General features: G+C 35.8%; 3 protein-coding genes across 4 annotated transcripts in view; 2 read left to right on the forward strand and 1 right to left on the reverse strand.

The window, feature by feature from the left end:
- The first annotated feature begins 6,919 nt into the window (after positions 1 to 6,919).
- LOC113074157 (activator of basal transcription 1-like) lies at positions 6,920 to 9,637 on the forward strand. Its single transcript, XM_026246909.1, has 3 exons — positions 6,920 to 7,516; positions 8,352 to 8,527; positions 9,014 to 9,637. Exons 1-3 carry the CDS (start codon positions 7,177 to 7,179, stop codon positions 9,392 to 9,394), a joined length of 897 nt encoding a protein of 298 aa, XP_026102694.1. The 5' UTR covers positions 6,920 to 7,176; the 3' UTR covers positions 9,395 to 9,637.
- A 1,090-nt stretch (positions 9,638 to 10,727) lies between these two features.
- Positions 10,728 to 20,513, reverse strand: LOC113074174 (catechol O-methyltransferase A-like). The gene is made up of 6 exons (XM_026246932.1): positions 20,465 to 20,513; positions 17,952 to 18,123; positions 16,630 to 16,747; positions 15,074 to 15,267; positions 11,089 to 11,220; positions 10,728 to 10,969 (listed from the first exon to the last, which is right to left on the reverse strand). Exons 2-6 carry the CDS (start codon positions 18,120 to 18,122, stop codon positions 10,790 to 10,792), a joined length of 795 nt encoding a protein of 264 aa, XP_026102717.1. The 5' UTR covers position 18,123; positions 20,465 to 20,513; the 3' UTR covers positions 10,728 to 10,789.
- A 4,038-nt stretch (positions 20,514 to 24,551) lies between these two features.
- The window catches only part of LOC113074159 (cyclin-dependent kinase 16-like), a 30,924-nt gene continuing 30,071 nt past the window's right edge, over positions 24,552 to 25,404 (forward strand). Inside the window, exon 1 of one of the 2 annotated variants that reach the window (XM_026246910.1) lies at positions 24,552 to 25,055. The gene's annotated coding sequence lies outside the window, so the exon portion shown is untranslated. The remainder of the gene's footprint in view (positions 25,056 to 25,404) is intronic. The other variant, XM_026246911.1, reaches the window with a different exon arrangement.

Below are 25,404 nucleotides of genomic sequence, written 5' to 3' on the forward strand. Positions count from 1 at the left end.
CACACTACAAGTAGTCCTACACATGGACGCTCTTTTCAAACAGAAGCTTGTAACACACATGATATCTGCCACATCATATAATGACTACTACAAATTACAAATTATATATAATTTTATTTCAAATAAAGGGAAAATGAAAAGTGAGTTTAATCCAAGCAGCTCTAATTTCGCGGTGTTGCCATTTAAACATGTTAATTACAAAAACAAAACGTTGGTTGTACTGTCTCTGGAAAAATCAACAGTGATTGATCAGCCTTTATTTATATACAGTATTGTAGACCTTATTACCTAGGAGAAACTAAATTTGCTGAAATATAGGCTGGTTGTACAGTAAGAGCGCCTGCATGGTTGTCCATCAGATGCCTGTCAAAGTTGAGTTCGTTACTATAGCAACAGTAACGAGAAAACAAACTTTAGTTATGTCGCGATAACGAGAAATATAAGTCGTTATAACGAGAAAACGAACTTCGTTATGTCGAGATAACGAGAAAAATAAGTCGTTATAACGAGAAAACGACTTTCGTTATGTCGAGATAACGAGAAAATTAAGTCGTTATAACGAGAAAACAAAAAGGAAAAAAAATTATAATGCATGGCCGCTTAGAACTTCCGTAATTTTGTAATATAATTAATTTCATAATTTGCAAGAAACATAAAAAATCTACATTTAGAGTTTATTGGTTTAATCTTTGTCTTTCATACAGCAAAATCTGTCTTTATTTGGAACCAATACAAGGATCAAATAATGATCTTGTAAGAATCAAATAAGATCCTGCTGTAGGATAGCATAAAATTATTGAATCATTTATTCAGTAAACATCTGCTATACTTCTACACATTATGTAAGTAGATAATATTTGGCATAATTACATATGTGCCAGATTAATAGGCTCCCCCGTCTTGGTTCCTTTCTCTCCCTGCACACCTGCACACACAACTGAATTTTGAAGAGATATACAGTATGCAGGTCAAAACTCTGGATATAATTTGATGCTTATAAAATTCTATGAAAAAAAAATTTATAGAAATTTGAAATTATTTGATATTCATTCTTTGCTTTAGGGAAACAGCCATGGCAGGCAGCAGACTAGGAAGCAAGTATTTAGTACAATGAGGCAGAGTCACAAAGGCAGGCAGACAATCAAACAAGTCATTACAGTCCAGGGTCATACACAAGAGATCAATGCACAGTAGTGTACGCTTAGAAATGTTAGCCACAGCAAAACAAGACCTCACAACGATTGAGAGATTGAGAGCTGCTTAAATAGTCCTGAGAATGAGGTGCAGGTGTGCTGGTGATCAGTCCCATGCATGGGGTTGTGGGAATTGAAGTCTGGAGAATAATCAGTACTCAGGTGACGGAGCCCTCTGATGGTGATCGGAGGGAGCCACAGGGGCTTGTTTTGTGACAACAAAAACACTTGTAACTTCAGGTTGTTTTAGGGAGGTTGTCAGCTGTAAGAAATTCACTGTAAATCCATTTAGAAGAAAAAAAAACATCTGCTAAATGGCATCTTGCTGTTTATCATCCTACTAAATATAAATTTGAGCTTATTAACATTGCCTATAACATATCATTTAGAGACAACAGATGGGAAATTAAATTTTATACGACCAAAGCAATTATGAAAAAGAACCTTTAATTTGAACGAAATAGCAAAAATGCTCAGGTTAAAGGGTTAAAGTAGAGATCAGCATATGTGTTCATGCATAAGTAACTCCAGTGTTATATTTTTAGTGCAATAGGGAAACTGTGCAGGGTCTGAAGATATTAAAGTTGCATAAACTCAAGGGGGATGTTCCACGACCTGGAACCACCCGCTTAACACGAAAGCAGCCGTTTACGGTTTACTGCGATTAAAAATCTGTCACTGAAACATAGTACAAACACACTTTTCAAGTTGTTGTACATTTCCCCTAATAATAAATAGTGTTATAAATTATTAAAACAATTGATATAAGATTTCAAATCAAATGTTTTGTAATGAACGACACCTTTGCTGTGAACTTGAAGAGAACTGACTTCATACATCCACTGAAACTCACCCAAGTGAACACAGGTTAAAAGAAAAGAATAAGAAAGTACTTCTGAGTAAACTCGAGCAGCATTTATTTGCAGATGCCATTTATTTTAAAATGTATTCATTTTTTAGTGTGGCTTAAATATCTGAATAACCAAGTTCAATGTAGGACTCAAGACCTTCATCCTCATCTCTCTGAACAGGCCAGCTAAGAGAATCTGAATTATTCAGTGGCGACTAGAGCACCAAACCAGCGCCAAACAAGATCCAGATTACTTCAGACCCCTTATTTTCATTGATAAACAGTGCTTGAAATGGGAAAAAATATAGCTGCGGGTGGCCTACCACCATTGTTGTTTGCATATTCCCCTTATTGTCACTCTACTAAAAGCTATGAGGCCAGCAAGCACAATTCTTGCAATTTTATAGCCTAAATATGGCTACCTAGAGACAATTCTGGCATAATTAACCAAGTGTAGGTTTTTGCAGAACAGTAATGGGAGTTTTCGGAAAGGCTGGCATTGGCAATGACAAGGTGGGGGGAGGGGGGCAGTAGTTGTGTTTAGGGACAGGTAAGGGGCATAATTTTCATTGCATGATTTAGAAATACCTACTTTTGTTCTCCAGAGACTCTCCAAATACTCTATAAGTGTGAACACTTTTCATCATTCGGGTGTGTCAGAAGTCAATGTTTTTCATCCATTTCAACGTAATCATCAAATTTACACAAGATTATCAGAATCAGAAAGAGCTTTATTGTCTTGCGCATACAAGGAATTTGTTTTAATGACATAAACTTCCAGTACTCAGAGACAACAACACACAGACAAAAAAAAAATTTGATAATGGAATAGGATTGAGTAAGATGCAGGGATGTACTAGGATGGAGGGGTAACAAATAAATGTTTGCCAATTTGCACATTTACTTAATGTTTTGAAAACTGTTAAACTTAAGTTCAAATCCTATCACAGTACAAAAACGAATAAGAAACAAATGTGATGTGTGAATGTGAATTTTAAACAGTAGAGAGTATCAATCTTGCTTGCTAAGAAATGTTATAAAGGAAAACACTGTATAATGCTACCTATTGTTTGTGTTTTTATGTTAGGTTATGTTATGTTATAAATTATGAATTGTGTTTTTTTTGTGAAAACTTTTGCTGGTGTTATGTAAAAATTAATAAAAGTGTTTTGGTAGTTTTAGTGCATTTTGAATGTGAAATGAACTGCTGTGTCAAGTTGAAAGATAGTTAGGAGAACTGTGTGAAGAGTTTTGAAAAAGTGACTTTATTGAGAAATGTGTCTTAGTGTTTGTAAAAAACTGTAAATAAAACACAGACCAATGCTGACAAATAGATGAATGAATCAACCTGCAGGTTATTAACTACTGACCACTGCATGTGATCATGCTGCATTTGACAACTAGTATACCGGTACATTATTTGTGCCCATTCAAAATGCAGAGAGTGTTTGGGATCTGAAGCCTTTTTAAGCATGTGTTTGACTCACACTGAGATAAAACCTCATGTCAGGGAATATTTTGCATTTATCTCAGAGTGAAGAGAACCTCCTGCTGTTCAATTGCACACTTGTACCCCCCCCCCCTCCCACACCCAACTGATCAATATTTAAAATGTGCAAATAAATCATTAACATACAGAGCCACTCAGGTACTGGAGAGTTTGTTTGGTGATGTTGTTAGTGTCCACATTTGTTTTTTTTTTTGTTTGCAACTTCACCAAGAGTAAGTTTGTGTTTAGAAGGTCAGTGTAACTTGAGGTATGTTAAATGCACTGTGTGCTTTGATTACTGTGTGTGTGTGTGTGTGACTAACTAGTGTTGTCACAGGGGCCAAGACAGATGGCTCTGTGTTTTACTCTCTATGGTTCTTGCTGTAATTATGGATGCTGTTTGAAGCCTTTAGTAACAAAGTCATAGCTTGCAATCCCATTTCATTAAACTCTCCTAGTCTTTCTATTAAATGTGCTTTCCATTGGGTCTGCTTTGGTTTCTTTGTGGTTTTGGTATATTAACAAGACATGGTAGACAATACAGATCAGAAGATAGGCCCTTTAGAAAAGGATAATTTACTAAATGAAATAGTTTTTACCAATTGTAATACAACTTTTATTTTATTTTGCATGATTCCTGGTTATGCATCAGAAACAGGGACTTTTCTTGCTTATATATGATGTATCAAACAAATGCACTGGGGGTTTGAGCTGCGAATAACATTGGCTGAAGTTTTCTTTGTTAAGCTGCATTGCTGTGTTGCCTGTCGCAATCTATCCACACCATTGTGAACCATGGGCCGTTTAGTGTGCGTATAAATTTGGTGGACAGTGAACTGCCAGAAACATGTCTTTAGTTGTCAGTCACCTTTTGCATAAAACAAACACTTGCAAATGTGATCCTCAAAGGCTGTTTCATATAGCAAGGACCCAAATTGACCATGAAGGTGACTCGTCTTATAAAATCACATTTATTTAAAAAATGTCAAATTAGGTTGTTCAATCACATCTCCTCTGTTATTCTACTTCCCCATATGTGTTAGTGACCATTTCCATGTGCAATGGTTTGATAATGTGGCTGCAAACTCTACCCAGATATTACGGAATTGTTTAATTTGGACTTCTCTGTGCATGCTCTTTGAGGTGGTGACCATAGACCTGCATAATGAGAGTCACAGACAAGAACGGTTTGACCTAAAAATATAAAAATGGAAACAACTGTGGAAACAAAGACACCTACATCTTGGATGCCCTTGAGGTAAGCTAAAACATACCAAAATTTAATTTGAACGTGAACCATCCCTTTAATACATGGGCAGAGTAAGAACATATAAGGGAGCCAACGTGTTAACAAGGGAGTTAACTTTGTTGTTATGTGTTCATCTGCTTATTTAATTTGTTCTTTTTACATTGGCTGTCACTCTACATAGACTCATACAATCAGATACAATATTTTCTCAAATATTTATTACAATATATACTGTTAAATGTAACATTCACTTCAGTGGAATGAGATGACTAGATGCTTTCAATTGATTTCCTGTTGAACTGTCACCAACTGAAACTGCTGTGGTCAAACTATTTAAAATCTATTGAAGCTACAAACTTGATCATAATGAATAACGTTTCCATCTAACATACATTTTAAGGTGCAGCTCGTGCACAGGAGGTGTCTGATTTAAGGAGGAGATGGTGTCTTCCTTGCCTTAGTGATGATGCCATTTCAGATGAATCCCTTGAGCCTGTTGCCCTGTTGTTTGGGGTTAAATTTGAATAGACAGATGTGCCAGAGCCAGAACTGCTGCAGAGCTCTCTGTAAACCCAAGTCATCCTCTTCAATAATGCAGGAACCCACATGTGATGGGCACATGGCCATGAATACAGGAGAGGGATCCTGCTGAGAGGAACACACTCCAGGGAAAATGGTGGACGGGTGCGTCTTTATTCTCTTTGAATGCTTCTAAACGTCCCTCTGTTTTCATATTGCTATTATTTAAAAGCTCTTTATTTTTACCAGCTATGCCGTAATTCATTTTTTGATGATTTGTTTGAAGATTGCAGTGGTGGAAAGATAAATTAGTAGAGAAGACCTCTTGCTGTTTTTTTTTCTTCATAAACTGAGGCTCATAAAAAATTACATTTTTGGTATAGGAAACATTTACATGTTCCAGCAGTAATGATACCATTAAATGCATTATATTTCATAGCTATTGTTTCAATTGATCCCAACCCTCAGTTACATGTTTGCATGATCACCTTCAGAACCTCAAACTACTTCAATGTTAAAAACACATTGAAACAAACATCAAGCTTTTAACAGCAGAAACGTCAAACTCTCTGGTCTTTCTTCTCAAGCCGATATTAAAAGGGTCATCAGATGCAAATTTTCCACGGGTTGATATGATTCTTTAGGGTCTTAATTAAAAGTCTGTTACATAATTTGGTTAAAATTTCTCAATGGTAATGTAAAAATACCTTTTTTTCCCGTCAAAAACAGCTATTTTCAGAGCAAGCCATTTTGTAGCATTTTCCTTTAAATGTTAATGAGCTTTGCTGTCCCTGCCCCTTTCTTCCAAACCACTCTCTGAGGGACAGTTTCCTTTTGCCACATTCATCATAAAAATTGCTAATTAGCACATTATTAGGAAAAACGATTTACAAAGATTAATTTAAAAACCTTATACTCAATTCTTCTGTAGGTACATAGCCAAATGCGACTGTCAATCAAACTATGGTGGGAGTGGCCTGTTTTTGTGAAGTCACACGGACAAGCTTCTGAGATCTGCTAGATTTGAGAAAAGTTTTAAAGATTTTATTAGATAAAAAAAAAAAACACTGGGTGGATTTTTATCATTATAGGGTGGTTGTGTACACACACTGCCAACACACATTTCAGCTCAAACAACTTGTAAAAGTGCATGTAGCATCGGATGACCCCTTTAAGATTGTCTTGAGCTTTTTATCTAGTTAAAGAAATGTAATGTGTTACAGTTGTGTTGCAATACATAACTGGCCTTTATGAGGACTTCTAAGTACTAGCGGTACATAACATCCTGCAGTTTGTGCTTAAAGATGTGGGTTATGTTTTGAACGCGAGACTGCTCAAATTGCCCGGGTTCAAATATTTCCTTGTGTTTTGTCGCCCTCTAATGTTCAGTATGAATACTACTTTAGTGCTTTAAATAATTGTCAAATTCCTATATCATTATCTGACATATATTAAATTCAGACAGGGTTATAATATGATATAATGTTATCCTAAGAAAATGTGGTAGATTAAGCCTATAACAAAAATAAATCTATCATATTATACAATGAATGTTAGAGCGCGTTATGAAGAGTTCTGTCTCTTTAAGAAATTCCGGGGCTGTTTTCTTGACGCTTGCTTTTGACGTCAGAGCCACTCGCCGTGCCACATGTGTTGAAGGAGTCGATTTGTTTCTAGAATTTCCCCCCAAACATCTTGGAATGGACATTTAACTTTATGGATGAAGATAATATTTTACATGGAAATATACTGTTCACTCTTACAAAGTAAGAATCACATGAAATGAAAGTGTTTTGCGGTCACTGCTTTAAAGAGTAACGTGAGTGGATCGCCGCAGAGTGAACGTTTTGGTCTCTGATAGCTGTCACATCTAATTATGGCTCTTCCGGAGAAGAATGAAGTTACAGCAGACCTAGAAACACAACCCATGGTCGATGAAGAAGAGTTGAATGACTCTAAACGAGAGGAAGATGAGAAGCAGGAGGATAATGCAGGCGATGCTGAGCAGGAGATGAACTGTGAAGATGACAGTGCTGATGGTAAAGCTCTTGATCTGGATGTAAATGAAGAAGATGACTCTGAGAAACCGAAGGGCAAGAAATGTATCCCTGGTATCGTGTATTTGGGACACATTCCTCCGAGGATGAGACCAAAACACATGCGGACTATGCTGAGTGTGTACGGAGAGATCGGGAGGATCTTCCTTCAGCCTGAAGGTAAAACTACAGTCCTGTTTTGTTTATATTATTGGAATAAACATTACATTTAATTATATATATATATATATATATATATATATATATAGCCAAATTAATAATTATTTATTTATTTGGCTTTTAGTCGATGTCCATTAGCTCTGGGGTCACCTATATATATGTGTACTTAATAAAGTAATAAATTGAAGCAGACTAACATTTAACAGATTAAGTGTCTTACTCTTACCAATGCTACATTTATTTTATCGTTATGACAGTAAAAGGTAATTTTGAATTGTTTTATTATATTTTAAAATGCAATTTATTCCTGTTTTGCCAATCTAAATTTTCAGCGTCATTAATAAAGTCTTCAGTATCACATGATCCTTAATTTTTGCAGCTCAAGAAACGTTTCTTATTTATTATGGATGTGGAAAACAGTTGTGCTGCTTAATGTTGTTGAAACCGGGATGCACAAGCAGCTCAAAGGTTTTGGGTTAATAAGCTTTTGACCAGCAGGCATGCATTGACATGACATTAAAAGATTTCTGTTTTAAATAAAATTCTTTCTCTTCATCAAAGAATCCTGTAAAGAAGTATCATAACACAGAAAAATAAGCAGCAAAACCTGTTTTGCATCATTGATAATATTAAAGACCATTATAAATAATTGAGGTATAGTTATAATTGATAATAACTGAGCAGCAAATCAGCATATTATTACACTGATTTCTGAATCATGTGACACTGAAGAGTGGAGTAATGATGCTGAAAATCCCCCCCAAAATTATACCTTGTGCATGTTTTCATGTTTGATCAACTTCCCATATACATATTTTTTGTGACTCTCTTCTAGATCGCTGTGTGAAAAGGAAGAAAAAGAAAGCAGGAAGCAATTCATCCAGTTTCACGGAGGGCTGGGTGGAGTTCAGAGACAAGCGCATCGCTAAAAGAGTCGCAGCCAGTCTGCACAACACACCAATGGCCAACAAGAAGAGGAGCCGCTTCAGCAGTGACCTGTGGTCCATGAAGGTACATCATACAGATACACTACTATTGAAATTTGGGGTCAGCAAATTAAATATATATATATATATATATATATATATATATATATATATATATATATATATATATATATATATATATCTATATATAAGAATTAAACACTTATTCAGCAAGGATGAATTAAATTGATTAAAAGTGAATATAAGAATGATTTCTAAATGATCATGTGACACTGAAGACTGGAGTTATGATGCTGAAAATTCAGCTTTGATCACAGGAATAAATTACATTTTTAAAAATAATTGTTTTAAATTGAAATATTTCACAATATTACTGTTTTTACTGTATTTTTCATCAAATAAATGCAACCTTGGTGAGCAGAAGAGATTTCTTTCAAAAACATTTTAAAATATGACCAATCCCCAAATTTTTTTAGTACCTGCCTAAATGATGTAAAACTCATCATGTATAAAGCTGTATAGTTACTTTTTCTCTCTCTTTTTTATTAAGTACCTGCACAGGTTCCAGTGGTGCCATCTCAGCGAACGATTGGCTTACGAGCAAACGGTGTATCATCAGCGTATGAGAACAGAAATCTCCCAGGCCAAGAAGGAGACTAACTTCTACCTGGCTAGTGTGGAAAAGAGCCAGAGGCTTGAGAGCCTAAGGAAGAAGAAGGAGAAGAAGGGAGAGGTCATAGAGGAGAAGACGTGGGACTACAAACAGCGACCTACAGAAGAAGAGATCCACCTGAAACGCTTTAAGAACAAAGGCTTGTCCAAGAAGAACCTCCAGAAGGCACAAGAGAAGAGCAAAACCATCCAGGACAAAGCTCAGTCAAATGTTTCCCTCCTGGCCAAGATCTTCAGTAGTAGAAAGGCTCAGGACTGATGTTTTGGGGAATCGCTTATTTTTTGTATTTCTGTACAAGCTTTTCAACATACAATCTTTTCGACACAGAACTTATGTAAACCTCATGTAGATTGTTCTGATTGACCGTTTCATACATTCAGAATAAAAACACTGCACAACTCTACTTCTATTTCTATCCATTTTCCCATGAAAAGAGGCTTAACATCTTCTGAAAGCGTAATGCATTGTTCATTCATTAAATAGTTCTCTAAGTCTACCCCATGCCTGTTTCTTCTAATTCTTTAATGACTTTTAGTCGTTTGAACCTAGAAGCTGTCATTGGGTGAGTTTTTGGGATTCAAATTATTGATTAATGTTATTATCATATTAATAAAATTGTCCTGTGTAGTATTGAAATTCAAATTGTATTTTATTTAATTAATACAATACCAATATAAACACTTCTTAAGTATTATTTTTTTCTCGTTTTCCAGGAAAAATCTATAAATTCTAAAACAAGATGTTTACTTGGAATAAAACTGACTTAAAGGTACAGGTTGTAGGACCTGCCACTAAAGGGCGCACTACCCAAACAATAACAATCCCGTGGTTTGATGACGCTAAGAAGGATATTGGAATGATGGTATTTGCTGTCTTCTACAACCGCTGACGGCCATCAATCAGACGGAAAGATAAATCATGGATTTTTGATTTTCAACTATTTTCAAAAGATACGAATCAAAACAACTCACCTGTCGAGTAAAACACAAGCGAGATCGGCATCTCTTTTTAGTTTAAGTTTGTCGCGACTCGTGACGCTACTTCCGCATTTGTCCAGGACACTGTTGTCATGTGGTTTCTACGTCAGTAAAGGTGGTAACAAAGGGTAACCAACGTCATTGACGGGGGACTGCACTGCCCAATGTAACTGTTTAAAATGGGGATTTTCTCATGATTTACAAGTAGTTGAAAACATTAGAGATATTGTTAGTAATCAGCTGGACAAAATATATAACACTAGCCTAGTGGTTTTGGGATATTTTACTGCAAATATCTTACAAAATGTACCTTTAAGTCTTGTTTTCTGAAAAATTTGTCATAATTATATGTAAAAATAAAAAAAAGTGTTATTAACATTGCCAGTCATTTCTTATTTTAAGCAAAAACTAAATTTGTATACATTTTTCTGAAAATAGGACTAAATATTTGCTGTCATTTTGCTTCTAAGTAAATGTATCTTAATTAAAAATATTTGTAATGGAAAAACAAGAAAAAATACTGCCGAAAAAAAAAAATACATTGTGAATTTTTAGATTAGGAAAACAACATGAATTTTTAAGCGATTGTATTTCTTAGCTTTATCAAACAATACAATGTCAATGTTCTTTTTCCCTTGGCCGTTCCTGATTTACATTTTTATTCGTTCATTCTTTCTCATCCTAAGAAGACTGATTTCTCCAGGCCATCTTCTGCTTTGGTGTACTCCAGGTTGGACTTGTAGTATCGGCTTTCATAGCGTGGGCTGTTCCTCACATATTTCAAGTATTCCGGGGCTCCAGGACAAATGACATTGTCGGCCAACAGGACAGTGCCTTTTTTCAGTAGACCACAGTCCTACAATATTATAAAATAAATATGGTTGTAATTTTTCATACGTTAGAACCATTTCTTGAGGGGTTAATGTAAGCAATACTCTGTGTGTTTGTGTGTGTACTTAACCTTTGCCTTCCTACCTCAAGAAGTTTAGTATCTGGTGCATAACTATCTTTCCAGTGGTCCAGAAACACGAAATCAAAGTATTTTATCCCAAATCGTTCCTTCATCTTGGGGATTAAATCACCAGAGGATCCCTCCACTAGAGTAACCTTTGAAAAACAGAACAAAGAAAGTGTTGTTACCTTTAAAATACTTATTTAGTCCTAAGCAACTGTATTCAGTTCTATCTATTTTTGTGACTTTGGAGCCCCTTACAATTAAGTGTAAAGTGTAAATGAAGTTTGCTCAAAACTTGTGGAAAAGTACATATGTAGTGCACAAATAATATTTTAAATAACTAGCTTTTTTAATTTTTTTAAATGACAATGAATGAGATGTTCTTTCATGACTAATGTGAGGAATGAACCAGAAGAAATATTAGCCATAAATGTATCATCCTATCAACTTTCAATCAGATAATATTAGATTTTTATGATTTTATATATATATATATATATATATATATATAAAAATGCAATTCAATGGTAGATTGATGCAAATTGCTGCAAGTTGTTAATACAAATTTTTTTTACTATATTTTGCAAGAAAATAACATTTCAGTCTTTCTACTTAAAAACAGGGGCGGACTGGCCATCTATGTGATCTGGAGAATCACAGAACAACAGGTGTCCTGACATTTTATCCTACCCTGTCAGATTTTCCTACGCGGGTTTACTGCGCACGCGCACATCAATATCGCGTCCTTTGTCTCATGCTAAACAACGATATTTAATGTATCTGCATTACTGTAAGGGTAGGTTTAGGGCTGGGGTAGGTGTAGACTTTAATAAAGATGCAATCTTATTGGTAGAAAATAATTCGGTACTCCCCGCTACGAACTCCTGAACTGATTCAAATGATTCGCGAACCCGCTACGAACTCTCGAACTGACTCAAATGATTCGCGAAACCGCTACGAACTCTCGAACTGACTCAAATGATTCGCGAACCCGCTCCGAACTCCCGAACTGATTCAAATGATTCGCGATCCCCAAACTGACTCAAATGATTCGCGAACCCGCTTTGACCACCTGTCCTGCATTTTGCGACAGTCCCGAAATTTGAAGCTTTGTCCCGCGTGCCGAAAGTCATAAGCAGTGTCCCGCATTTTAATTTTGTCTTCGTCATTTTATTTAATCGTCCTTTAAATTACAATTCTACAATTAAAAAAAATGTTAATAAGAAAACACTGAACATGCGCAGCGCAGCCGTTATTATTGGTTCTAGCGGCTAGCCAGAGCGGGAAAATAAACACTGAAAAAAAAACTCTACAGAACAATTGATCTATCTGGAGCTCCCGAGAAGAAAAAGCGTCTTTGTTCGTATAATAAGGAATGGGAGAAAAAATATACATGGTTAAAACCTGTTCCAGGTGACCCTAAGAAAGGAGATTGCAGTGTATGCCACCGATGTTTCACCATCTAGCATGGAGGTGAGGGGGATGTAAGACGTACTGCAACTGTGCAACTGTGGACCTCATAAAAAGTGAACTCCTGGTGAAAGTGAACTACAGCTACACCTGCCAGGAGTTCTACAGACACATAATGAATGAGAAGGCCCTACTCGAAGCTGCCAGATCAGACAAAAAATATAAATTCGATGCACTGAATCCGGTAAGAACGCATTTAATCTTTCTCGTCTTTCCTAATTGAATTTATGTGCTTATTCGGAAATGTGCTTTGTAGCGATTGGATTATTATTTTCACTTAATTATTTGGATTGAATAGACACGTGCTGTTAAAATAATTTTTTACTGATATTACTGTTAAATATTAGTGACGTTCACGGCGCCGGTCAGAGCCGTCATTAACATTTTTATAAAGCCTTTTAGCAATTTAAAACATGTTAACATCACTGCATCACTTGTCCCGCAAAATCAGGTCTGCTGATCTGCATCACTCTATTTGAACTCCCGAACTGACTCAAATGATTCGCGAACCCGCTACGAACTCCCGAACTGAGTCAAATGATTCGTGATCCCTTATCGAACTCCCGAACTGACTCAAATGATTTGCGAACCCGCTACGAACTCTCGAACTGACTCAAATGATTCGCGAACCCGCTACGAACTCCCGAACTGATTCAAATGATTCGCGATCCCCAACTGACTCAAATGATTTGTGATCCCGTATCGAACTCCCGAACTGACTCAAATGATTCGCGAACCCGCTACGAACTCCCGAATTGATTCAAATGATTCGCGCTTCCCCAAACTGACTCAAATGATTCGCGAACCCGCTCCAAACTCCCGAACTGACTCAAATGATTTGTGATCCCGTATCAAACTCCCAAAATGACTCAAATGATTCGCGCTTCTTCAAACTGATTAAAATGATTCGCGATCCCGCTATGAACTACCAAACTGATTCAAATGATTCGCGATCCCCAAACTGACTCAAATGATTCGCGAACCCGCTACGAACTCCCGAACAAACTCAAATGATTTGCAATCCCACTCCGAACTCCCAAACTGGTTCAAATTATTCACGCTCCATACTCCGAACTCCCAAAATGACTGATTTGCAAACCCGCTTTGAACTCCCAAACTGACTCAAATGATTCGCGATCCCGCTACGAACTCCCGAACTAATTCAAATGATTCGCGATCCTCAAACTGACACAAATGATTCGCGAACACGCTTTGAACTCCTGAACTGACACAAATGATTCACAAACCTGCTATGAACTCCCGAACAGACTCAAATGATCCACGAACCCGCTACGAACTCCCCAACTGAATCAAATGATTTGCGATCCCGCTCCGAACTCCCAAACTGGTTCAAATGATTCACGCTCCATACTCCGAACTCCCAAAATGACTCAAATGATTTGCAAACCCGCTTTGAACTCCCAAACTGACTCAAATGAATCACGCTCTGAACTCTATTGGCTTTGTGCTCTAATTTCATAACATTTACTGATTTTAAGATATGAAATGTATGTTGTTAACAAATAAAATACCAATATTTCCATTCCGAACTCCTTTCCACGTCGAAACATCCACGAACAGGGGCGGACTGGCCATCTGTGCGATCTGGAGAACGGCCGGTACTCCAGGACGGCCCACCACCCACCACGTACGCACCACTCTCGCCGCTGTAGACTGTAATGTTTTCTCTTGGTTCATTTCTCTCGGTTCATGTTAAATTAATTTTTACAAATAAGTCGCACCCGACTATACGTCGCAGGACCAACCAAACTATGAAACAAAAAAGTGTGACTTATAGTCCGGAAAATACAGTAAGTATGGAACATGAGAGGAGAAAGAGTTACTTTCTAGGGATGATGTTAGGAAGTGATATTCAGGTTGCTACATTTTTAATGATTACAGTAGTTAAAACAGCTAAACTTCAACATTTTAGCTGTAAAATGCCACATGCAGTAGCTAATATTAAGAAATATTTTGTGCTTTTACTTTTAAAAATGTTGGTAACGTTACAGTTAATGCTTACAAATTTTGAAGATTTTGAATACAGAAGTTACATTTGTAATGGTGTATTTTTGTGTTATAACAGCATATTATATAATCTATTCCATGCTATCTTGGAATAAAACCCGTTTTTTTTTTTTTATTCATTTCATAATTTTTTTATTTAGGTTGAGCTTAGACCAAGAGCAGAGAAAGACACTCACTCCAGCTCAACTTTAAATTACTTTTAAGTGCCCCAAGTCATTTTTTTTGTCAAACCACCCTCAGAAGAAGACAAAATACCTGACAGTACAGAGAGTGTTTAAGTTGAGTGTTTAAATCAACAGTACACAAAGATGGCGCAGACAGACTGTTGTCAAGTTTCCGCGCGCTGATTGCTTTGGGCCGGGTTTAGTCAAAGTCCAGGGCCGTTTTTTTATTCCCAGTCCGTCCCTGCTTAAAAATGTCACATTTATTTTAATTAGTGAAAATTGTTTCAACAACTACACCATTTTTTTCTCAGTGGAACTAATGCATACCAGCTCTTTTTCTCACCTTGTCCTGAAGGCCCGCGTAGGCGATGATTTGACGAGCAACTTCAGCAAAGGCTGGGTTGAATTCGACTGTAATGAGTTTGGAGCCAGGGGACATCAGTCGAGCGATCCGAACGGTGGAGTAGCCGCAGTACGTGCCGAGCTCCAGAACCGTGCTGGGGTTTACCTCCATCAACACTGAATCCAGTATGAGCCCTTCAGAGAGACACACAGTGCTCAACCAGAGGATAACTGAGGAAACTAATCAATGAAGTGGCTAATGACATCGTCGAAATATCATTAGAGCCTTTCTTCCCCATTAGCACCATCGTTTATTCATCACATGACATTGAGCTGCTAATAGGGACAAGATCAGACTGATGTTCATTGTTTGGTGTCATATAGTGGCTCACTGAATGTCACTGCATTAGAAAACATTAGCTAAAATTAGCATTAGATAAAATATCTAATTAAAAAGATCAGTAAATGTCTAAACATTCTTAAATCAAGATATATTTACTTGAGAAGCAAAATTTCATACAACACGGATTACAACATATCAGTCTATAAAGTCTTTTTTTAATTTTTATTAAGTTTTGGCATAAACTTAACATAAAAACATTTATGCCAATGCACAATATTTTTTTTAAGTTTGTGATAAAAAAGAATACAAAACAAATTGAAGTTTGATTTCAATTTCTGAGTATAAATTGCTTCTCTGCCAATTTTGTTTGTTCAGTGTGGAATACAAAAAATATTCTTGTTTTTCTTCTGAATTAAGTTTATTTTTCTTTACCAATTGCCAGATATTTTTCTTGTCCCATTTTATCACTGTTAAATAATAATGAACCATTGAAGAAAATCATTGTTGAGATAAAATAAACTTCAACTGAAATAAAATATTAAAAACTTATTTGATTTATAAAACAAAATTTCTCATTTTCGTTCAGTTTAACGATGATGTACTAAAAAATAAAATAAAATATAGTACTATATAGTAAAGTAATTTTGCCTCTCAAGTAAATGTTTGTACTGGGGGAAAAAATACTTTTTTTTACAAGAAAATTATTTTTGCAGTGTTTTTGCTCGGTGTCTTTAAATCCCCCAGTGTTATGGTGATTTTTAGTGGATATATTAAGTCAGTTTCCCTAAAGTGTAAATCACTGACATGTTCCTTTAATGTCTATCAACTATCATCAATCAAAATATCACTTTGTATACTGTATAAAACTGATAATTCTGGGAACACTTCTGAAATGAATCCATCCTCAGTCCCATAATGCATCAGTGCACCTAAAGTGGGTTGATTGTGGCTGTACATTGGCTGTACATTGTGCACACTTGTATATGAAACTATAGTATGCATGTGTGCAGCCATGCAGAGAGGATATTGACCCACAGACAGGAGACTGCCATCACTTCTCATTCAGAGCAGCCAGCTATGAGCAGCCCCAAAGCCATTTACTCAAGAGCAGAGAAGAGAGATACAGAGATAATAGAAGCAAAAAAAATATCAAGCAAATGGTAAGAAAATTAGTAAGGGAGCAGAGAAGGAGGTGAGGGAATACAGGCTGCTACCTTTATCATCGCCCACGTTCATGGCCCATTCTTTGTGTCGACAGTAATAGTCGATGGCTGAGATGACGCTCTGAGGGTCTCCTTTTGTAGCATTCTTCTGAACGGCTTTCAGCATGCGCTGCATTCACAGAAATCAGCCATGATCAACAGTGTTCTTTAACAAAGCATCGCCAGAGAACAATAATCGAAAAATAAAGACATAACAGGAGGACCTTAATTACTCTGGCTTTCAAAAGAAGTTTTATTGGGTTTCTGCTATTGAAAAATCCTGTTTAATCATAAAAAAATTACTTTGGCTGTACCGTGGTACAGATGTAAGATGGTAATACTGTGGTATTTTAATATCTACAATGATAATGAAAGATTATCTTATGCATGTAGCGTGGTATTTATATACACCAATGTTCTTCAAATAATTTCTTTTGGACATAATGTTTAAAAAAAAAAGTAATCATCATAAAGAATTTCTTGACTAGTACAAATGTTCTTAATTATGATGAAAACAATGTAACAATACAATAATAATATATTATTGAATAAATAACTTAATGGACCGAAAATAAAATACAGTAAAAACTCTTTTGATGTGTTCACTATTTCTTATATTCCTCCCTGTACTCACTTTGTATAATAAATGAAAATTATTAATTGTAAATGTAAAAGTAGGTCTCATTTTCTTAATGAAAAAAAGTAATAATAAATATGATGTTTAATAATAAATACATTGAGAAATAGATAGATGCTGTTATAGTGGAAATTTGTCTTTGGCTTCTATATACCACAAACAATGACATATACCACAACAACATCATAAAAACAACAAAAACAAATATGCATACGAGCAATGTAAACGATCTGAAGCACATCTATGTTATACTTCAACATACAAACACACACACGTGTACAATTAATGTGCATACTTATCTACACCTACTCATATTCATGTCTCACCATTTAATATTCTACAGCAGTTAGCACAAATGACATCTGGTACACTGTTTTACTTGCCCAAGGTTTTCTAAATCATTTCCTTGAAGGTAACAACTGAAATTGAGAGTGTAAGTGATGAGATGAATACTCTGTAATAACCAAAGCTTTAGATGTATAAATATAATTCAAGATCAATCAGATCATATAACCATGCCAGGTTCTTTACAGGTGGTTAGATTCACCAAAATACAGTATTTTCATGGTACATGACCAAAAAACATGCCAGCATGGTAGTAGCATAGTATTTTTGTCAGCAGTGACTCTCTGTCTTCTTTGAACATCAACATCTCATCTCTGCATATGTGTGAGCGATGAATGACAGTGAGGGTCACCTGAGGTCGCGATGTTCCCGTCATGATGTCAAGGAGCCGCTCATGAATGACATCGTGCCAGAGAAGTGCCAGCCAGCCGCTGCTCTGCACAGCTGTAGGGATGAGCCAGTGATAGAGGACATACAGGACAGCAGCTGAAACCACCGTCACGGCCAACAGACTCCACAGCATCCTGTGAAAGACAGAGAGAGAGAGACGTTCACAATGAGAATAAATGAATAAGGTCAGCCAAAAAAAGGGAGGCTTTGTTAGACTTACTTCAAAACTAACTCTCATTTCATTGTTGACCTAGCTACTAAAGCACCACAACCTTTAGACCTAAATTCTTGATTATCTTTTGTGTGTTTATGACATACAGCCCGACCTGTGTAAATACCCACAGCTCTCGCAGTCAGAGTATGATGTAAGATCACATGACAAGCATGTCTACAACACACGCCTAACCGTGTTTGCAAGGTCATTTAAGATGTTACAAATAATCATTAACATTCAGATTGGCAAAAAATTGACACATACATGATGACACATGAAATACACAGAAAAGAAAAGATAAAAAGTTAAAAAGAATTCTGTGCTGTAAAAAATATGGCACAGCTTTATCTCCACAACTGATTTATACCACTCACGTGAACAGAGTAAACCTTATAATGGCTTGCAGAATGATGTTTCAGAAGTTGATTTATGTGTTTTAACAGTCAACTTTTTATGGCTTAATATTTACGGTTTACCCTTTCCCTGATAGTTTTCACACTTTACCTACTCTAGTATCACGTCATCTTGCAACTTTTATAGAACTTCATACTCACCAAGGCTGCATTTATTTAATAAAAAATGTAGTAAAATAAGTTAAATCACATACAATTTTAAATAACAGTTTGTTAGTTGAATACATTTTCAAATGTAATTTATTCCTGTGATTTTATCATCACTCTTCAGTGTCACATGAACCTTCAGAAATCATTTTAATATGTTGATTTGCTGTTCAAGAAACTTTTCTTATTAGCAGTGTTGAAAACAGTTGTGCTGAAATTGTGTACTTTTTTTCAAGATTCTTTGATGAATTTAATGCATCCTGGCTGAATAAAAAAATACTATGATTTAAATTCAAACCAAGAAAACTAAACAACCAAATATGTTTCTTAAAGTAATAATTCACCTCAAAACGAAAATTCAGTAATTTACTCACCCTCATGTGTTTCCAAAGCTGCATATGAAATTTCTTCTGGAAAACACAAAAAAGGTGGTCCAAAAAGTGTAAAGGAAAAACAAGGCAAAACACTTTTTTGACGTTTTTAAAGACACCTTATTTTGTGTTTGACAGAAGAAATATATTCGTACAGGTTTGGAGTGACATGAGGGTGAAGAAATATCATTATTAGACAAACTATCCCTTTAATAAGAAGGTTCTTTTTCTTTTCAAGTGTAGAGAAAAGTGTGTGCAATATACCTCCACATGCAGGAGTTATTATTACAGTGTTGCCAAAATGACACTAATCTTAATACATTCTATTCAAGCTCAGAATAAGGACTTCTGATCTGGCATTCTGTGCAGACACACTGGGCTGCTCATAAAAAAGTCCAGGCACGATCCCCTGGAGTAACATAGTGAGACGCAGCGGTGACAGTATGAGCCTGTGTGCTGTCAGAGCGTGCTTTAATTAAAGATGGTATCACCGCTCAGACATGCAGCTTAAAATAAAACCCCCAAAAGAACCAGACAGACTTAAAAGATAGAAGTGTATCTCTTAAGCGACCATTTTTACAGCTCATCCACACATGCTGATATCGACCGTGTGGCCTGCCAGAGACCTCAGGACTTTCAGCAAGTCTGAGTTCTGATTACTACCACATGAATATTTAAGTCTACTGATTAATTAGAGATTGCTGCTGGACTTTAGTAAACCGAAGTGTGCTGTAATCACTGAAGCAACGGATTAACACGTTGCGCATGCTGTGTGCGGGATGTGCGAATTCCAATCACCATCTTGCTTATGAATAAATATTGAAGTGTGAACAATATTGGTTGATGTGAATGCAGAGCTGGATCATGCATAAAGTTACATAAACACAACATGTTATGGCAAGAAAAAATATAAATATAATACATAACACACATACATAACACATATGCATGCGTTCCCTTAAATTTTATAAGACAAACAAAGAACAATCTGTTGCAATATTATGCCAAACAACATTTCCATAATCTTACTTCCTTTTGTAGCTGTCTTCACAAACACACAGAGAGATGAGCTTCCCTTTCTCTTTTACTCCGATGTCTTTATGCCTTTCTCTGACAAAGTCTTTCTTGTTGGCCCCTCTCTCTCTCTACCTCTATCTCTCTCCCCTCCCTCTTCTATTTGCTCTGTCTAACCTGTTCTGCTGGGCTGCCTTGATATGTGTTGAAAGTGATGTACAACCATAGGTCACACTAGAAAGAGAGAGAAAAAGCGAGAGAGATGCATGCACACACTAACAGGCTTCCACTCATAAATACTCAGACACGCACTTACACACGACAGGAGAAGGAGCTGAGCCTCGGCCAACTGGGCTGAGTTTTTAATCCTCCTTTAGCCAGTCATGCTCTAATCTTCTCGCGCTTTCTTACACCCCCTTCCTGTCTCACTCTCTTTTGTTTTCCCCATATTTCTTCCTTCTGCCCTCCCCTCCCTTTGCACACACTGACACATGGATAATGATGACAAAAGAGGGGCCTCAGCAACACCATTTTCCAGCTTGCAGAGGTAGTATAAAGCATGGCACATCTCCTGCAGAAAACACACTCAATGCAATACTATATATATATATATATATATATATATATATATATATATATATATATATATATACACTGTAAAAAATAAGTGTAATTTTAACTGTAAAATTTTGTAAAAACGCTACGGAAAAAAACTGATAATAGGTTAACAGTAAGTTCCCGTACTATATACAGGGAAAAACTGTAAAAGATCTAACAAAGCATTTAATGTAAATTTACAGTAAAATTCTGTTAATTATACAGCTTTTAGAAGTAAAAAAAGAACAAATCAATGTATAATTTACAGTGTAAAACTGTAAACTGATATTCCCAGAATTCCCTGCGTGACACTCCACGTTTGAAAGTATTTTGTTTAAATAATCATGTTTTTAAATAGTTCTTGTTATCAGTTATGTACATTTGAGCTTTATGTTACATCTTCTGTTGCTTAATGAAAGTTTTTTGCATTATTTAAGTATCACGTGTGTTACCATGATGGTGTTTTGTGTTTCCATAAATGTGCACCTTCTATATGTTAATATATACTTCTGCTTGTGGTGAAGCTACTTGTGATGAGCTTTGATACTTCATGTGGCTTTCTCTTATACAGTACCATCTTTATTATTATGGTGGTTGTCAGTATTTTCAAGGTACAAAACAGATTTAATTTTGTGTGTTGTTGAATTTACTGGTTTATATTCACATTTTCTTGTTTGTAAATTACAGCTTTATATTGTAAAATTAACAGTTTTTGACGTAAATGTGTTTACAGTTTTCTGTATTTTTACAAAATTATTCTGGCAACCACAGCTGCCAAAAAGTTTTTGTAAAAACAACAAGAAATTTTTTACAGTGTATATATATATATATATATATATATATATATATATATATATATATATATATATATACACACATACATTTTCCGAATGCATATAATGCATACATATGATACAATATGATATACATTATGAAAATAATGGGACAATACTATATACAGTATATATATATATATATATATATATATATATATAGTATTAGCCAATACTGGAGGCTTTTTAAAAATGTATTAATATTGACTGCTATTGGATAAATGTAATCTTTAGCAAACACACACACACACACACACACACACTTGCTTAAAATTTTTTATTATTTAGACAAAATATTACAAATTAAATAGTATTTTTCTAAATAGGTATTTATTTGTATTTATATATATTTGTATTTATTGATATTGACTGACATTGGATATTTAATGGCACATGGGCTTTTCCTTCACTGTACCATCATCTAACATTAACTTAAAGTTTAATTTAATAACACGATTAAATGTAATCTTTAATGAATCTCAAAATCACAATGAACAAATATAAATGGCTTTATATTTTAATTATCTAAATAAGCAAAAAGTCAAAACAAAAATTATATATCCATATATATACATATATACACATATATATACACATATATACATACACACACATACAGTATATATTCATACAAACACAATATATGTTGATGCAGTTTTAATTGTAAACCAGAATCAGTCTACATTTATTGATATTGACTGATATTGTATATTTAATTGTTCATCCATCTTAAACCAGCTTAAAATTCACATGTAAACCAATTTTGTTTAATGTGAAACATTGCTCTAAAACCACGTCAGTATACAAATTAGATATTCAAGATAATTTTCTATATGGCTGGTACAACCACAGATTCATACAAAAACGTAGCATGAACTCTACATGAGGCTTACAAGAAAACAGAGAGAAAGAGAAGGAGAAAGGTTACAGATCCCAAATGCACTCTCCTTAGTACATGTCACTCCCAATCTAAATCATCAACACACACACATACACACACACACTAACATAATGACGCTTCCAGCCAGTGCATCCACAGACACAGGTGAGCACCAGCGCTCTGCTCTTCTGTGTTGTGGTTCAGTGAACATCTAAATACTGCATAATAGTATCGCTCTCAACATGTTAAGCACTTGAAATGTGAATGTACTAATGAATCCAGCACATTTCAGCAGGCGTCAATGGGTTTGCCCTTTAGCTTTACATCAGCCACTTAACTCCTCTGCATTATTGTTCACCAGTATAAATAAGACCATAATAACATCTTTACTTCTAATTAAAGAACAATGCAGTCGTCATCAAGTAATAATAAGAATGGCATGTGTAAAGTCACCTAACCTGGCTGAACAGTGGCTACTGGTGGCCGAAAGAGACATTTTCAGAAGTACTCTATTAATCACTACAAGGTCGAACATACATGCCTGCCTTTGCCTATGGCCACAGTAATTAACTGCCATTGAAAAAATATAAAAAATAACAATCTTGGTGATAGCACCCCCTCCAAATGTATGGATACTTGTAACAAAAGATGTAACCTTACAGTATATGGAATTCAAATGATCTTTTGGTTGCATTGTGTATATGCAAACTTGCCATTTTCATTTTCACCACTGACATGCATTGTTTTTAAGGTCAAGCCATGTATGCAAAAAATACTAACCTCTGGTTAATTTACAGCATTCAGGTTCTTCCCTGGTGAAGTAAAGTGTTGGGAACTATTAAAGGAACAAAAGAAATATTCATTTGCACCCAAGGCACATTTATGCAACCCCCATACAGTGGGTTTCCAGGGCTAAAGTAACTGCTAGGGGATCTGGAGCATACCAGAGCGGTGACTCACTGTGGGGCTCCACTGCTCCTCCATCACACACACACACACACACACACACACACACACACACTTCAGGTTAGGTTTTCCCCTGCTCTCCTTACCCATCCCGTTTAATTATCATATAAATCGATGCTGTCACTGCAAATATAAAATAGGCTGGATATTCAAAACATAATGCTCTAATAAGGTTACAAGTGATCAAAGTAGACAATCCAAGATACACTGGAATTTTAATTTACATACAATGGTATGCACATTTATTCCAAATGGAGTTTGGATTTAATAAATTATATAATTTTTTATAAATTTATAATAAATTTTTTACTAAACTAAATGTACATTATGGGAAGTTTTTTTTTCAAGTGGATTTTTTTTAAAATAAATAATTTATTGGAAATTATTTATTTAATGTTGTATATTACAGCACAGCATAAGTGTGTGTGTGTGTGTGTGCTCTTGTTTTTGTGACGTATCAGGACACAACTCTGTATAATGACATGGGTATGACATAGGTATTACAAAGAGAGGGTGACTTATGAGGACATAACCCATGTCCCCATTTTTCAAAACGCTTATAAATCATACAGAATGAGGTTTTTTTTTTCTTTTTTTTTTTGAGAAAGTAAAAATGCACAACGTTTCCTGTGAGGGTTAGGTTTAGGTGTAGGGTTGGTGAAGGGCCATATACAGTTTCTACAGTATAAAAACCATTACACCTATGGGATGTCCCCACTTTTCACAAAAACAAACGTGTGTGTGTGTATACCAGTAAATTATATTTTATTAGATAGATAGACAAACTGTCTGAATTTCCGTTAACTCCAGTCAAATATAATAGAATGATACACTTGTTTATTTCTTAAGCTAGACTTGAACACGTAGTTCTACATTGATGCATTGAGAAACCTTTTCATTAATAAATCTGATCCTATTATAAACAACCGTAATATAACGTAATTTCCTAAACAAATAATATGGCAAATATGTAACGACTCAGCATGACATGCAGTGCCCCACAGCATTCTGCATTAGAAACTGCACTCCCGCTGCATCTCCCCTGTGCATTCCGCCCGAATGGTACAGTCTGACTTGCTTGAATGGAATTCGGGTCAGCCCAATATGAGTCAGTTTAATTTATTAGGGGTGAACGCTTTTACTTCGTATCCAAATTTCATGACTGCAGGGACTCATAATACAACGAATCAACCTACTCAGGAATATATCATAATAAAACATAAATACATCATAAAAACGTATCAGTTACGGAAGAATTTGCTCAATTACATAATTACACGTTCCCCAACCTATCCGATGAATCTTGGTGGTGGAGTGAGTGACTCCTGAGTCTATTCGCAGCTGCTCTGTCGCTTCCATGATCCACTCCAGTCCGGATTTGGCAAGGAAGGAAACAGCTGCGGTAACGTTTTAGCAATTTCAGAACAGAAGTAACAGCAAGTGAGACATGCGGGGTCTAGAGGAGTCGCTCCAGCAGCAGTGGAGACCGGACGAGCAGCAGCAGACGTAGATGAACATGGCCGAGGACTATTGGGAGCGCGCGGCGGCTTTGGGATATTATTACTGCTGTTAAGATTACACGAGCAACACATACTCACTGACACAAGCACATACGAATCTCAACTCCACGGGTAAGAAAACCATCTTGGAGATCGTCCTGTCCCACTCTGATATTTCATCTTAAAGTGGAAAACGCATCATAATGGGACAGAAAAAGTAGATTTAGGCCGTTTTTGAGTTAATTTGAGCCGGACAGTCTCTGTGTCCTGTTTGGGTCGGTCGGGCTGTCTGAATGAAAACCAAAGGATTGTTTTATGATATGAAGAGTCAAACTGAAAAGCTAAAGCTAAAATGAAATGAATAAAAATAAGGAGAAGTAATTCTCGAATTCCTGTACAATGGCCGTTTAATTTTGATCTTTAAAGCCAGCTAACTAACTTAGCTAACCTGGCTAGCGTGTTTATCTGTGTTTACTGTGGA

This window comes from Carassius auratus, unplaced genomic scaffold (assembly GCF_003368295.1).
Source record: "Carassius auratus strain Wakin unplaced genomic scaffold, ASM336829v1 scaf_tig00013767, whole genome shotgun sequence".
In the NCBI taxonomy this organism is placed as follows: Eukaryota; Metazoa; Chordata; class Actinopteri; order Cypriniformes; family Cyprinidae; genus Carassius; species Carassius auratus.

Bases quoted from the DNA above. Each gene is read 5' to 3' on its own strand.
- LOC113074157 (XM_026246909.1), top strand. From the start codon at position 7,177: ATGGCTCTTCCGGAGAAGAATGAAGTTACAGCAGACCTAGAAACACAA. The intron at 7,517-8,351 runs GTAAAACTACAG...ACTCTCTTCTAG, and splicing joins GATCTTCCTTCAGCCTGAAG to ATCGCTGTGTGAAAAGGAAG. The intron at 8,528-9,013 runs GTACATCATACA...TTTTTTATTAAG, and splicing joins GTGACCTGTGGTCCATGAAG to TACCTGCACAGGTTCCAGTG.
- LOC113074174 (XM_026246932.1), bottom strand. From the start codon at position 18,122: ATGCTGTGGAGTCTGTTGGCCGTGACGGTGGTTTCAGCTGCTGTCCTG. The intron at 16,748-17,951 runs GTGACCCTCACT...CTGTGAATGCAG, and splicing joins CGGGAACATCGCGACCTCAG to CGCATGCTGAAAGCCGTTCA. The intron at 15,268-16,629 runs GTAGCAGCCTGT...GTCTCTCTGAAG, and splicing joins GAACGTGGGCGATGATAAAG to GGCTCATACTGGATTCAGTG.